The 14,681-nt window shown below is 57.6% G+C and overlaps 1 protein-coding gene across 14 annotated transcripts in view; it reads right to left on the bottom strand.

Annotated features, from left to right (window-relative positions):
- NADSYN1 (NAD synthetase 1) overlaps window positions 1-11,136 on the bottom strand; it is a 42,339-nt gene extending 31,203 nt beyond the window's left edge. For 12 of the 14 annotated variants that reach the window (XR_013523595.1, XR_013523599.1, XR_013523600.1 and 9 more), the window contains exons 1-4: window positions 10,951-11,136; window positions 8,944-9,004; window positions 4,420-4,536; window positions 3,271-3,324 (exon numbers count right to left, since the gene is read on the bottom strand). Coding sequence is in view for 7 of the 14 variants with exons in the window: in XM_035263677.3 (XP_035119568.3) it covers window positions 3,271-3,324; window positions 4,420-4,536; window positions 8,944-9,004; window positions 10,951-11,035 (317 nt within the window). In the remaining 7 variants the exon portion in view is untranslated. Of the gene's footprint in view, window positions 1-3,270; window positions 3,325-4,419; window positions 4,849-8,943; window positions 9,005-10,950 lie in introns of all 14 variants that reach the window. The other 2 variants (XM_078341746.1, XM_035263681.3) reach the window with 2 other exon arrangements.
- Window positions 11,137-14,681: the final 3,545 nt, after the last annotated feature.

Here is a 14,681-nt window from a genome sequence, read left to right as displayed (position 1 = left end):
TCGGGTCCCCGTGGCTGCATCCATCCCTGACTGTCAACCATGAAGCAGCTAAGCTCCAGCAGGTGTGTACCTCAACAGCAGCTGACGACCAGCGTTGGAGCTCACCTGGAATGGCTTCTAGGCCACAGGGACCAGGGTGCTCACACCCTTGTCTCTCTCATTCTGATACCTGAGGATGCCTGTGTCGGTGGTGGTTGGGACCCAGAGAAGCATAGGACCCTGGATCACCTGCCAGGTGCACCACCCTCACTGAGCCCAGGTACTTCCAGAAGCAGCCTCCCAGCAATGGGTCCCCAGGGCACCAGAACACGTCCCGGCAGTCCTCGGCTGAGAGCCAGGAAGAGGCGCCGGTCGCCCTCCCAGGGGTAGGGGCAGGGAGCCTACCTGCTGAGGAACGTCACCCTGCAGCTGTGGGAAGCCTACCTGCTGAGGAATGTCACCCTGCAGCTGTGGGGAGCCTACCTGCTGAAGAATATCACCCTGCAGCTGTGGGGAGCCTACCTGCTGAGGAGTGTCACCCTGCAGCTGTGGGGAGCCTACCTGCTGAGGAATATCACCCTGCAGCTGTGGGGAGCCTACCTGCTGAGGAGTGTCACCCTGCAGCTGTGGGGAGCCTATCTGCTGAGGAATATCACCCTGCAGCTGTGGGGAGCCTACCTGCTGAGGAACGTCACCCTGCAGCTGTGGGAAGCCTATCTGCTGAGGAATATCACCCTGCAGCTGTGGGGAGCCTATCTGCTGAGGAATATCACCCTGCAGCTGTGGGGAGCCTATCTGCTGAGGAACGTCACCCTGCAGCTGTGGGGAGCCTACCTGCTGAGGAATATCACCCTGCAGCTGTGGGGAGCCTACCTGCTGAGGAACGTCACCCTGCAGCTGTGGGGAGCCTACCTGCTGAGGAACGTCACCCTGCAGCTGTGGGGAGCCTACCTGCTGAGGAACGTCACCCTGCAGCTGTGGGGAGCCTACCTGCTGAGGAATATCACCCTGCAGCTGTGGGGAGCCTACCTGCTGAGGAATATCACCCTGCAGCTGTGGGGAGCCTACCTGCTGAGGAACGTCACCCTGCAGCTGTGGGGAGCCTACCTGCTGAGGAACGTCACCCTGCAGCTGTGGGGAGCCTACCTGCTGAGGAACATCACCCTGCAGCTGTGGGGAGCCTACCTGCTGAGGAACATCACCCTGCAGCTGTGGGGAGCCTACCTGCTGAGGAACATCACCCTGCAGCTGTGGGGAGCCTACCTGCTGAGGAACGTCACCCTGCAGCTGTGGGGAGCCTACCTGCTGAGGAATGTCACCCTGCAGCTGTGGGGAGCCTACCTGCTGAGGAACGTCACCCTGCAGCTGTGGGGAGCCTACCTGCTGAGGAACGTCACCCTGCAGCTGTGGGGAGCCTACCTGCTGAGGAACGTCACCCTGCAGCTGTGGGGAGCCTACCTGCTGAGGAACGTCACCCTGCAGCTGTGGGGAGCCTACCTGCTGAGGAACATCACCCTGCAGCTGTGGGGAGCCTACCTGCTGAGGAATGTCACCCTGCAGCTGTGGGGAGCCTACCTGCTGAGGAATGTCACCCTGCAGCTGTGGGGAGCCTACCTGCTGAGGAACATCACCCTGCAGCTGTGGGGAGCCTACCTGCTGAGGAATGTCACCCTGCAGCTGTGGGGAGCCTACCTGCTGAGGAATATCACCCTGCAGCTGTGGGGAGCCTACCTGCTGAGGAATGTCACCCTGCAGCTGTGGGGAGCCTACCTGCTGAGGAACGTCACCCTGCAGCTGTGGGGAGCCTACCTGCTGAGGAACATCACCCTGCAGCTGTGGGGAGCCTACCTGCTGAGGAACATCACCCTGCAGCTGTGGGGAGCCTACCTGCTGAGGAACATCACCCTGCAGCTGTGGGGAGCCTACCTGCTGAGGAACATCACCCTGCAGCTGTGGGGAGCCTACCTGCTGAGGAACATCACCCTGCAGCTGTGGGGAGCCTACCTGCTGAGGAACGTCACCCTGCAGCTGTGGGGAGCCTACCTGCTGAGGAACGTCACCCTGCAGCTGTGGGGAGCCTACCTGCTGAGGAACGTCACCCTGCAGCTGTGGGGAGCCTACCTGCTGAGGAACGTCACCCTGCAGCTGTGGGGAGCCTACCTGCTGAGGAACGTCACCCTGCAGCTGTGGGGAGCCTACCTGCTGAGGAACGTCACCCTGCAGCTGTGGGGAGCCTACCTGCTGAGGAACGTCACCCTGCAGCTGTGGGGAGCCTACCTGCTGAGGAACATCACCCTGCAGCTGTGGGGAGCCTACCTGCTGAGGAACATCACCCTGCAGCTGTGGGGAGCCTACCTGCTGAGGAACATCACCCTGCAGCTGTGGGGAGCCTACCTGCTGAGGAACGTCACCCTGCAGCTGTGGGGAGCCTACCTGCTGAGGAATATCACCCTGCAGCTGTGGGGAGCCTACCTGCTGAGGAATATCACCCTGCAGCTGTGGGGAGCCTACCTGCTGAGGAGTGTCACCCTGCAGCTGTGGGGAGCCTACCTGCTGAGGAACATCACCCTGCAGCTGTGGGGAGCCTACCTGCTGAGGAACGTCACCCTGAAGCTGTGGGGAGCCTACCTGCTGAGGAACGTCACCCTGCAGCTGTGGGGAGCCTACCTGCTGAGGAACGTCACCCTGCAGCTGTGGGGAGCCTACCTGCTGAGGAACGTCACCCTGCAGCTGTGGGGAGCCTACCTGCTGAGGAACGTCACCCTGCAGCTGTGGGGAGCCTACCTGCTGAGGAACGTCACCCTGCAGCTGTGGGGAGCCTACCTGCTGAGGAGCATCACCCTGCAGCTGTGGGGAGCCTACCTGCTGAGGAATATCACCCTGCAGCTGTGGGGAGCCTACCTGCTGAGGAGCATCACCCTGCAGCTGTGGGGAGCCTACCTGCTGAGGAGCATCACCCTGCAGCTGTGGGGAGCCTACCTGCTGAGGAATATCACCCTGCAGCTGTGGGGAGCCTACCTGCTGAGGAATATCACCCTGCAGCTGTGGGGAGCCTACCTGCTGAGGAGCATCACCCTGCAGCTGTGGGGAGCCTACCTGCTGAGGAGCATCACCCTGCAGCTGTGGGGAGCCTACCTGCTGAGGAATATCACCCTGCAGCTGTGGGGAGCCTACCTGCTGAGGAATGTCACCCTGCAGCTGTGGGGAGCCTACCTGCTGAGGAATGTCACCCTGCAGCTGTGGGGAGCCTACCTGCTGAGGAATGTCACCCTGCAGCTGTGGGGAGCCTACCTGCTGAGGAATATCACCCTGCAGTTGTAGCGGACGTTTCGGTGCACCACAGGCCTGCAGGACAGAGGGGAGGTAGGTGCGTGTCTGCAAAGTTTTGAAAACACAGAGCAAGCGGAGGAGGCAGCTGCAGCCCCAGAAGCCTGCATTTTACTTCCATATGAAGCTTCCTCCGATCCCTTCAGAGAACTGCAGGGCTCTTCCGAGAAGCCCTCAAATCAAAACTAAGATGAGCAAAGATGGTTCTGCCATGCAGGCAGCACAGACTCTGAGACTAGACGGCCGCTTCTCAATGGACGGCAAAGTCATTCTGCCGCAGGGGTCTTCCCTCTCCTCCTGTAATGTTCAGGCCTCTGCTGCCTCCTCCCCATCCCTTGCCCTCCTCACTGACTCACCTTCAGCTGTGGCACCCACTTTCCAGCCCCTCTCCACCCTGAGCCCATTTTCACCACCTCCTGGGACAGGGACCCATCCACCCATCACCCAGGTGGGCGCTTTCTCAGGACTGGGCATGGACTTCACGCTCCCCTCACCTCGGCCTCTGGAGTGTCTCAATCTCAAACTCAGCACATGCAGAGGCCTCCACAGGGACAGCTATGCAGGGCACAGCACACATACCATCATGGAGCGTGCAGAGGCCTCCACGGGGACAGCTGTGCAGGGCACAGCACAGACACCATCATGGAGTGTGCAGAGGCCTTCACGGGGACAGCTATGCAGGGCACAGCACATACACCATCATGGAGTGTGCAGAGGCCTCCACAGGGACAGCTATGCATATGCAGCTTAGGCCATGAGAACCACGTGGTGACACGTGGACGTGGAACTAGCCTGAGACTCCCCATGAACTAAGGCTCTTTGCTCGCAATGGGATGACCACTGCATTCTCCTTTGTGCAGAGTATGCTGATGTGTGCACGGGACCTTCTGGAAGAGCTGACACATCCTGCTTCTAGGAGCTACGTCCTTGCAGGGGAAATGAGGTGGCTCATAGGGCTGGGACAGGAACAAAACCCCCTTTTCAAGCATAAGGCCTTTGGGATCCCTGGACGCAAGTAGGTTCCACACCCTGGACGGAGGCGGTTGGGTGGCTCAGGCCCTGGAGCTTGCCCTTGTCCCGGGCTTGCCCTTCCACACTCAGGCTGGCACTTACATCCCGACGTCGCAGATGATGTCCTGAGTGACAGGAGACTCCAGAAGGGCAGCGAGGACTTGAAACGAGTGCAGGAGTGTGTCCGACTCATAGTAATGATCCCAGCATCCGTAGCCGCTGCAGAGCCAGAGAGAAAGTGAGCTCCAGAAACAAGCAGGTGAGCGTGGAGGGGCAGGGCTGTGGGCCAGTGCAGTCCAAACGTGTGTGGGGGGCGGGGCTCAGATGAGTTCTCAAAGCGTTCCAGGTGATTCCAAACAGCGGCCAGCATAAGCAGCACCGCCACCGCACGATGCGCTTAGGTGACGGTGAAGAACACGGCCCCCGCTCCTCCCGCTGAGTTCCGAGTTACTACAAAAACTGGCTGTGGCTCAGGAAGTGCCTGCCCTTGGGTTTCCTTTTAACCTTTATTGTGGCGCAAAGGACACTGATCTACAAGAGAAGAACCCCAAAGGAATGAAGCTGGACCCACAGAAATACATTTTTTGCCAAAGAAGATCACTAATAACCATTCGGAAAAACCACCCACAAAGCCACCCCTGAGTTTTTTGCTATAGATGCTTGCAGTGGGCGGAAGGATGGACCCCAAAAAGGTCTGTCCATCTCCCAACCTCAGAAACCTGCGAATGTGACTTCATTTTAGAAAAAGAATCTGCTGATGTAGCTGACTGAATTCAGGATCCCGGGATGAGATCACCCTGGCTTTTGCAGGTGAGCCTAAATCCAGTGACAAGTGTCCTTGTAAGAGAAAGGAGAGGGGAGACAGGGAGAACGGGGGGAGGCAACGTGAGGACGGAGGCAGAGCGGGGAGCGATGTGGCCGCAAGCCAAGGGGTGCCTGGAGCCACCGGGAGCTGGGAAAGGCAGGAGGGACCCTGCCCCAGAGCCTTCGGAGGGAGCCGGGCCCTGCTGCCATCCTGACTGTGGACTTCCGGCTTCCTGAACTGTGAGAGAAGAAATTTCTGTTGCTTTAAGCCACTAGCTGTTCCCGTCTGTTCGGCAGTCACTGGAATGAATTCAGTGACCCGTGGTGTCATAACATGTGAAGACTGGGCTGCTTAGCATTGGGGTTCCCATAATAAACTATAGTATTTGTAGCTCACTTACAACTCTTCAGGAAGTCTTCTTTTCTGCTATGCTTCAGCTGGGAAGGCACATTTCAAATGCTCAGCAAACCTCGCACACAGCCGCATAAAGCCCCAAACCGGCAAGTGTAATTTTTAGTATCTGGGAAAGCATTGCTGTCTGTCCTTGGCTCTGCTAAGAGGAAACGTCCAGTTCTCGGATAGAAGAGGTATCCAGGAAATGCCCCAGTATGGAATGGAGTCTTGGCAGGGCGCGGTGGCTCACGCCTGTAATCCCAGTATTTCGGGAGGCTGAGGCGGGCAGATCACAAGGTCAAGAGATCCAGACCACCCTGGCCAACATGGTGAAACCTCGTCTCAACTGACACAAGAACAGAAAATGAAACACCACATATTCTCACTCATAGGCGGGTGATGAAAAATGAGAACACATGGACACAGGGAGGGGAGTAGTAAACACTGGGGTCTATTGGGGAGAAAAGGGGAGGGCCAGTGGGAGGGGAGAAAGGAAGCAAAACACACTGCCATGTGTGTACCTATGCAACTGTCTTGCATGTTCTGCTCATGTACCCCAAAACCTAAAATGCAATAAAAAATTAAAAAAAAAAAAAATACAAAAATTAGCTGGGCCTGATGATGCGCACCTGTAGTCCCAGCTACTTGGGAGGCTGAGGCAGGAGAATCGCTTGAAGCCAGGAGGCGGAAGTCAGAGTCAGCCACTGCCCTCCAGCCTGGCAACAGAGCAAGACTCCATCTCAAAAAAAAAAAAACACAAAAAAAACAACGAAGTCCTGAGATGTCCTTTGTCCTCCAACATATCCCTGTTTCCTGGCTTTTCACACCCTGTTGGCGTCCTGGCCCACATGTGAAACCAAATAACATTACAACGCCAAGCATCCCGCTCCATGGTGTCCGGTGACCAGAGGCCTCTCATCCCTTCGATGTGCCAGCAGCTGGAGGGGGATGGTCATCCCACAGGGGATGGTCAATCAGTGTCCAGGGCCCACTTGGGTGGCAGCCTTCCCTCTCCAAAGCCTCCAGCATTGGCTCAAAGGAAACGCCAACCTTTCCAGCTGAGGGTCTGTGGTCCATGAGTCAGTCTGCTCTAAAGCCAGTGGGCCTCTCTCTGTATCAGGTGCTGGACTTCCGACCAGTAAGAACAAGTGGCCGGGCATGGTGGCTCATGCCTGTAATCCCAGCACTTTGGGAGGCTGAGGTGGGTGGATCACAAGGTCAGGAATTCAAGACCAGCCTGACCAAGATGGTGAAACCTCACCTCTACTAAAAATACAAAAATTAGCCAGGCGTGGTGGCCGCTGCCTGTAATCCCAGCTACTTGGGAGGCTGAGGCAGAGAATTGCTTGTACCTGGGCAGCGGAGACTGCAGTGAACTGAGATCTGGCCACTGTACTGCAGCCTGGGTGACAGAGCGAGACTCCGACTCACAACAACAAAAAGAACAAGAGTGTGCTCAGTAAAGTGATGTCCCTCTTCCCCTGCCTCGGTTTCTTCTTTGTAAATTGTTGCAATATTTAATAGGAGCCTGCTCAGCAGGTTGTGAGCTGTGTGGAGCCCTGCTCAGCTGGGCCCCTGTCGCTGCTGGATACAAATATTTCATCCCAGGGGTCTATAGTTAGACATCCTCCCATTCTGAAAATGAAACAGATCTATATTTGGAGGAAGGAGAGAGGTGGGTGTAACTTTTATAGAAGGGAGAGACTAGAACAAAGGAAGAAAGGAAGACTTACACTCTAAGTATCAAGGTCAGGCCAGGGGTCCTGGGCTGACACCACTGCAGCTCCTCCAGGGTTAGCAGCAGACAGGACACGAGGGTCGAGCCCCAGGGCCAGCCCAGGAGAGGTCGGGCCCATGAGACAATCAGGCCTTGAATCTGGCCCAGGAGAGGATCGGGCCATGGGCCAGGAGGGGACCAAAGCTTTGAGACCTCGGACGACCCAGAATCCTAGATCCCCTGGCGCTTAGGTGAAGAACTTCTTTTTTTTTTTTTTGAGACGGAGTTTCGCTCTTGTTACCCAGGCTGGAGTGCGATGGCACGATCTCGGCTCACCGCAACCTCCGCCTCCTGGGTTCAGGCAATTCTCCTGCCTCAGCCTCCTGAGTAGCTGGGATTACAGGCACGCGCCACCGTGCCCAGCTAATTTTTGTATTTTTAGTAGAGACGGGGTTTCACCATGTTGACCAGGATGGTCTCGATCTCTTGACCTCGTGATCCGCCCGCCTCGGCCTCCCAAAGTGCTGGGATTACAGGCGTGAGCCACCGCGCCCGGCCGGGTGAAGAACTTGTTAAAGAGTCAATCAAATGAAGACAAATTAAAGAACAGAGTCAACCTTCTTGGATATTATGGGGGGAACAGGCCTGTTTGAAGGTGAGATTCTAAGGAGAGAAATCAGCTGAATGAAGGAAAGTAACTTGGAAGGACTGAGAGGAAGCTGCCTCCAGAGTCACACAAAACCTCCTAAGAGAAGACACTTCCCGCTTAGTCTAGGTCCAGAAGCAAGAGCACACACTAAGGCAGGGGACAAAGGCTGAAGAGGGACTTCCCGATTCCACAGCGGGCCAGGGGCCTCAAAGACCAACAGGAAGCTAGCAGAGCACAGAGGGGGGCAGCTGACATCCAGAATGAGAAAGGACTACAGCTTACGAGAGACCTACCACGTGGCTACGCATTGATTTTGTGAAGAAGGGACAGGAAGAGAAGCAATCCATTTTCCTGATGTTTACAAAAAGACATATAAGAAACGACTGCCTAAGTTTGCTGGTGGAAAGATGTTGACAGCACGGGAGGAAATCCTGTGGGGCCAAATACAGACATGAAAGCCTGGGTCGATGTCTTGGGCCTTCAGGCTGCTATAACCAAACGCCTTGGACTGGGCGATTGACAAACAACGGAAATGTACTTCTCACTGTTCTGGAGTCTGGGAAGCCTGCCATCAAGGTGCTGGCAGATCTGGTATCTGGTGAGGGCTGGTTATCTCCTCTGCCCTCACATGGCAGAAGGGGCCAACAAGCTCCTTTCGGCCTCTCTTGTAAGGACACTAATCCCATTCATAAAGGCTCAAAGACCTCATCTCTTAATACAGTGACCTGGGGGTTGGGTTTCAACACAGGAATCTTAGGGGGATGCAAACATTCAGAACACAGCAAAAGGGCAGCAGTGGGAACACGGAAGCTGCCCGTCTTTGAAATCAGCCTTAATCTGGTCAAAGTCAGTTCCTCTAATTACGCGGGATGGCAATGTAGACTTATTCAGCCTCCCTGGGCCTGCTCTTGCTCAGGTGTTCAACGGCACTGACCAGGCCCAAGAGTGGGCGTGGCATGTCCGCAGCTGGCATGTCCCGCTCCATCCTCGCCTTCTCAGCTGGGGACGGCTGATGCAGGCATCGCTCCCCGACCACCCCAGGGAGTCTGTGTCTGTTCTCACCATATTTCCAGCTCTGGTCCAAGTCTGTATCTTGCTCCTCTGTTTTTGGCAATTTCGATACCTGAAAATACAGAGAGAAAAAGAAAATGGGGCAATTTCAGCACCTATATGTTCAAAGACAGATAAAACAACCTTCTGCTGTAGGTATGATTTAAAAAAAACAAAAACAAAACAAATAAAACAAATAACAAACAAAAATCCCCTGGGCCTTCCCGGAGCGGGAAGAAGTCAGGCTTCCTGTTGACAGCCTGGCAGCAGGGGGCAGCACACACGTGTATACACCCGTTTACTCCTACACATGCTCATACTTTCATGTATCTGTCTATACCTGCAGGAAACGAAAACAGGGAGAGCTTGCAGGGTTGAGCACCGCGGAGGAGGCGGAGGAGGAGGAATAAGTCACACCCTGGTAGTTTATTAACAAGGAGGTGCTCAACACCATCCCGAGGAAAAAGAACAATCCAGCAGTGGTGCCACAGGCAGGAACCATTAGCTTACTGCTCTCGGCCAGCAGCTTCCAACAAGCATTTAGGGAGGAGAGGCTGGCAGAATGGAAACTTAGCTCTGGCCACCCAGCCTCCTTCAGCCCAGCTGGATTTGCACTGAGCAAACGAGGTGAAAGCAGGTTGATATATAAAAAACACTGACTGTGGTGGCTCAGCCTCTCGAAGTGTAATCCCAGCACTTTGAGAGGCTGAGGAGGGTGGATCACGTGAGGTCAGGACTTTGAGACCAGCCTGGCTAACATGGTGAAACCCTGTCTCTACTAAAAGTACAAAAATTAGCCATGTGCGGTGGCAGACGCCTGTAATACCAGCTACTCAGGAGGCTGAGGCAAAAGAATCACTTGAGCACAGGAGGCGGAGACTGAGTGAGCCAAGATGGCACCACTGTACTCCAGCCTGGGCGACAGAGTGAGACTCTATCTCAAAAAAAAAAAAAGGTCTATGCCGATAAAATGCCATCTCTTGAAACATTCTGTTTTTCTTGCTCCTGGCAAAGGCTCTTGCAGTCAGCAGACCAGACAGGGCAACCTGCAACCTGAGCACACCTGCAGGCTTGCCCATTTAGGTGCAGGTGTATAGTTTGACTTTTCATCCTCCAAGATGCGTCCATAGAAACGAAAATTAGATGGTGGCCTTTCAACAACCACACCCTGTCTTCCAGGCCACCTGGCTAATCTTTGCATATTTAGCAGAGTCAGGGTTTCACCATGTTGGCCAGGCTGGTCTTGAACTCCTGACCTCCGCTGATCCTCCCCCTCCCCAAAGTGCTGGGATTACAGGAGTGAGCCACAGCGCCTGGCTCTTTTACCACTTCCCTTTCTGCGATGCCTTCTCCCGATGCCCACACACCAGGAAGGCCGACGGGGACCAGAAACCATCAATCTCTGGTCTCTGCACACCGTGCACCCGCCAGTGGGCAGCCATTCCGTCCAACTTAGATATCTCCGAGGATGGGCAGCTCAGCCCCAGGCACCGGACCCCAGTCCATCCCCAGGTCTGCCACCTAAACCGCCAGGCTTTTCTTTTCTTTTCTTTTTGAGATGGAGTTTCGCTCTTGTTACCCAGGCTGGAGTGCAATGGCGCGATCTCGGCTCACCGCAACCTCCGCCTCCTGGGTTCAGACAATTCTCCTGCCTCAGCCTCCTGAGTAGCTGGGACTACAGGCAAGCACCACCATGCCCAGCTAATTTTTGTATTTTTAGTAGAGACGGGGTTTCACCATGTTGACCAGGATGGTCTCGATCTCTTGACCTCGTGATCCACCCGCCTCGGCCTCCCAAAGTGCTGGGATTAGAGGCGTGAGCCACCGCGGTATCCCGCTTGTCCCCAGGAACTATAAACACTTCCCGAGGAGGACCTGAGCGCGTTATCTCACTTGATCCCACGCCCAGGGCCGCGAGTGTCCCAGGGCAAGGCTGTGAGCGCGCCCCGGCAAGCCCCGGCCCGACCGTAGTGCCCGTGCGCCACCCCCACCCCGGGCCCCCGCCGCCCCCAGACTCACTCTTCAAAATCCTTTGCAAATTGCCCTCGAAGTCCAGGGCCCACTGGTTGAGTGCGCAGGTGGCCACGGTCACCTTCCGGCCCATCCTGGCTGCAACTGCCCGGGCGGGAGGCCAGCGGGCGATGGCAGGACCCGGGTCCCGGAGAGATAAGGGACCTTCCGGGTTGCCAGTCCTCGCCCCGCCCCTCCGAGGATGGCCCCGCCCCCTACCCCGCCCATCCGGTGCGGCTCCGGCCAAGGACTACGGCTCAGGTCCCGCCCACGGGTCGCTCCGCCCGTCAGCGGAGCCCAGGACTGCGCCTGCGCAGCCCGCCGGCCGCCGAATTCGAGGCATCGCGAAGGGCCCCTCCCCCGCCTCGGCTCCACTCCCGCTCCGGGCCCCGGCCCCGCCCCCGCTCTCGCAAGCAAACCTGTCCCGGCGCAGAGGTGTGTGTGTGGGGGGGGGGGGGGGTGCCCGCCCAGGTGCCGCACCCCCCCATTTTATCCCACACCCCCTCCCCCAAAGCAGCTTAGCCCCGTTTTAACTTTACTACACCGTGAAACGTTCCAAACACACCGAAAGAATGCAGCAGGGTAGGAGCGCTGCGCGGCCCTGAATTCCTGGGACTCCTCTCCTCCCTCTTTTCCTCGGGTCCCACGTGTGTAAGTAGCAGGTGGAGCGCTGCGCGGCCCTGAATTCCTGGGACTCCTCTCCTCCCTCTTTTCCTCCTGCCCCACGTGTGTAAGTAGCAGGTGGAGCGCTGCGCGGCCCTGAATTCCTGGGACTCCTCTCCTCCCTCTTTTCCTCCTGTCCCACGTGTGTAAGTAGCAGGTGGAGCGCTGCGCGGCCCTGAATTCCTGGGACTCCTCTCCTGCCTCTTTTCCTCCTGCCCCACGTGTGTAAGTAGCAGGTGGAGCGCTGCGCGGCCCTGAATTCCTGGGACTCCTCTCCTGCCTCTTTTCCTCCTGCCCCACGTGTGTAAGTAGCAGGTGGAGCGCTGCGCGGCCCTGAATTCCTGGGACTCCTCTCCTCCCTCTTTTCCTCCTGTCCCACGTGTGTAAGTAGCAGGTGGAGCGCTGCGCGGCCCTGAATTCCTGGGACTCCTCTCCTGCCTCTTTTCCTCCTGCCCCACGTGTGTAAGTAGCAGGTGGAGCGCTGCGCGGCCCTGAATTCCTGGGACTCCTCTCCTGCCTCTTTTCCTCCTGCCCCACGTGTGTAAGTAGCAGGTGGAGCGCTGCGCGGCCCTGAATTCCTGGGACTCCTCTCCTCCCTCTTTTCCTCCTGCCCCACGTGTGTAAGTAGCAGGTGGAGCGCTGCGCGGCCCTGAATTCCTGGGACTCCTCTCCTGCCTCTTTTCCTCGGGTCCCACGTGTGTAAGTAGCAGGTGGAGCGCTGCGCGGCCCTGAATTCCTGGGACTCCTCTCCTGCCTCTTTTCCTCCTGTCCCACGTGTGTAAGTAGCAGGTGGAGCGCTGCGCGGCCCTGAATTCCTGGGACTCCTCTCCTGCCTCTTTTCCTCCTGCCCCACGTGTGTAAGTAGCAGGTGGAGCGCTGCGCGGCCCTGAATTCCTGGGACTCCTCTCCTGCCTCTTTTCCTCCTGCCCCACGTGTGTAAGTAGCAGGTGGAGCGCTGCGCGGCCCTGAATTCCTGGGACTCCTCTCCTGCCTCTTTTCCTCCTGCCCCACGTGTGTAAGTAGCAGGTGGAGCGCTGCGCGGCCCTGAATTCCTGGGACTCCTCTCCTGCCTCTTTTCCTCCTGTCCCACGTGTGTAAGTAGCAGGTGGAGCGCTGCGCGGCCCTGAATTCCTGGGACTCCTCTCCTGCCTCTTTTCCTCCTGCCCCACGTGTGTAAGTAGCAGGTGGAGCGCTGCGCGGCCCTGAATTCCTGGGACTCCTCTCCTGCCTCTTTTCCTCCTGCCCCACGTGTGTAAGTAGCAGGTGGAGCGCTGCGCGACCCTGAATTCCTGGGACTCCTCTCCTGCCTCTTTTCCTCCTGCCCCACGTGTGTAAGTAGCAGGTGGAGCGCTGCGCGGCCCTGAATTCCTGGGACTCCTCTCCTGCCTCTTTTCCTCCTGCCCCACGTGTGTAAGTAGCAGGTGGAGCGCTGCGCGGCCCTGAATTCCTGGGACTCCTCTCCTGCCTCTTTTCCTCCTGCCCCACGTGTGTAAGTAGCAGGTGGAGCGCTGCGCGGCCCTGAATTCCTGGGACTCCTCTCCTGCCTCTTTTCCTCCTGCCCCACGTGTGTAAGTAGCAGGTGGAGCGCTGCGCGGCCCTGAATTCCTGGGACTCCTCTCCTGCCTCTTTTCCTCCTGCCCCACGTGTGTAAGTAGCAGGTGGAGCGCTGCGCGGCCCTGAATTCCTGGGACTCCTCTCCTGCCTCTTTTCCTCCTGCCCCACGTGTGTAAGTAGCAGGTGGAGCGCTGCGCGGCCCTGAATTCCTGGGACTCCTCTCCTCCCTCTTTTCCTCCTGCCCCACGTGTGTAAGTAGCAGGTGGAGCGCTGCGCGGCCCTGAATTCCTGGGACTCCTCTCCTGCCTCTTTTCCTCGGGTCCCACGTGTGTAAGTAGCAGGTGGAGCGCTGCGCGGCCCTGAATTCCTGGGACTCCTCTCCTGCCTCTTTTCCTCCTGTCCCACGTGTGTAAGTAGCAGGTGGAGCGCTGCGCGGCCCTGAATTCCTGGGACTCCTCTCCTGCCTCTTTTCCTCCTGCCCCACGTGTGTAAGTAGCAGGTGGAGCGCTGCGCGGCCCTGAATTCCTGGGACTCCTCTCCTGCCTCTTTTCCTCCTGCCCCACGTGTGTAAGTAGCAGGTGGAGCGCTGCGCGGCCCTGAATTCCTGGGACTCCTCTCCTGCCTCTTTTCCTCCTGCCCCACGTGTGTAAGTAGCAGGTGGAGCGCTGCGCGGCCCTGAATTCCTGGGACTCCTCTCCTGCCTCTTTTCCTCCTGCCCCACGTGTGTAAGTAGCAGGTGGAGCGCTGCGCGGCCCTGAATTCCTGGGACTCCTCTCCTGCCTCTTTTCCTCCTGCCCCACGTGTGTAAGTAGCAGGTGGAGCGCTGCGCGGCCCTGAATTCCTGGGACTCCTCTCCTGCCTCTTTTCCTCCTGCCCCACGTGTGTAAGTAGCAGGTGGAGCGCTGCGCGGCCCTGAATTCCTGGGACTCCTCTCCTGCCTCTTTTCCTCCTGCCCCACGTGTGTAAGTAGCAGGTGGAGCGCTGCGCGGCCCTGAATTCCTGGGACTCCTCTCCTGCCTCTTTTCCTCCTGTCCCACGTGTGTAAATAGCAGGTGGAGCGCTGCGCGGCCCTGAATTCCTGGGACTCCTCTCCTGCCTCTTTTCCTCCTGCCCCACGTGTGTAAGTAGCAGGTGGAGCGCTGCGCGGCCCTGAATTCCTGGGACTCCTCTCCTCCCTCTTTTCCTCCTGCCCCACGTGTGTAAGTAGCAGGTGGAGCGCTGCGCGGCCCTGAATTCCTGGGACTCCTCTCCTCCCTCTTTTCCTCCTGTCCCACGTGTGTAAGTAGCAGGTGGAGCGCTGCGCGGCCCTGAATTCCTGGGACTCCTCTCCTCCCTCTTTTCCTCCTGCCCCACGTGTGTAAGTAGCAGGTGGAGCGCTGCGCGGCCCTGAATTCCTGGGACTCCTCTCCTCCCTCTTTTCCTCCTGTCCCCCGTGTGTAAGTAGCAGGTGGAGCGCTGCGCGGCCCTGAATTCCTGGGACTCCTCTCCTGCCTCTTTTCCTCCTGCCCCACGTGTGTAAGTAG

Source organism: Callithrix jacchus, chromosome 10 (genome assembly GCF_049354715.1).
Source record: "Callithrix jacchus isolate 240 chromosome 10, calJac240_pri, whole genome shotgun sequence".
Lineage (NCBI taxonomy): Eukaryota > Metazoa > Chordata > Mammalia > Primates > Cebidae > Callithrix > Callithrix jacchus.
This window is presented reverse-complemented; position numbering and strand designations above follow the sequence as displayed.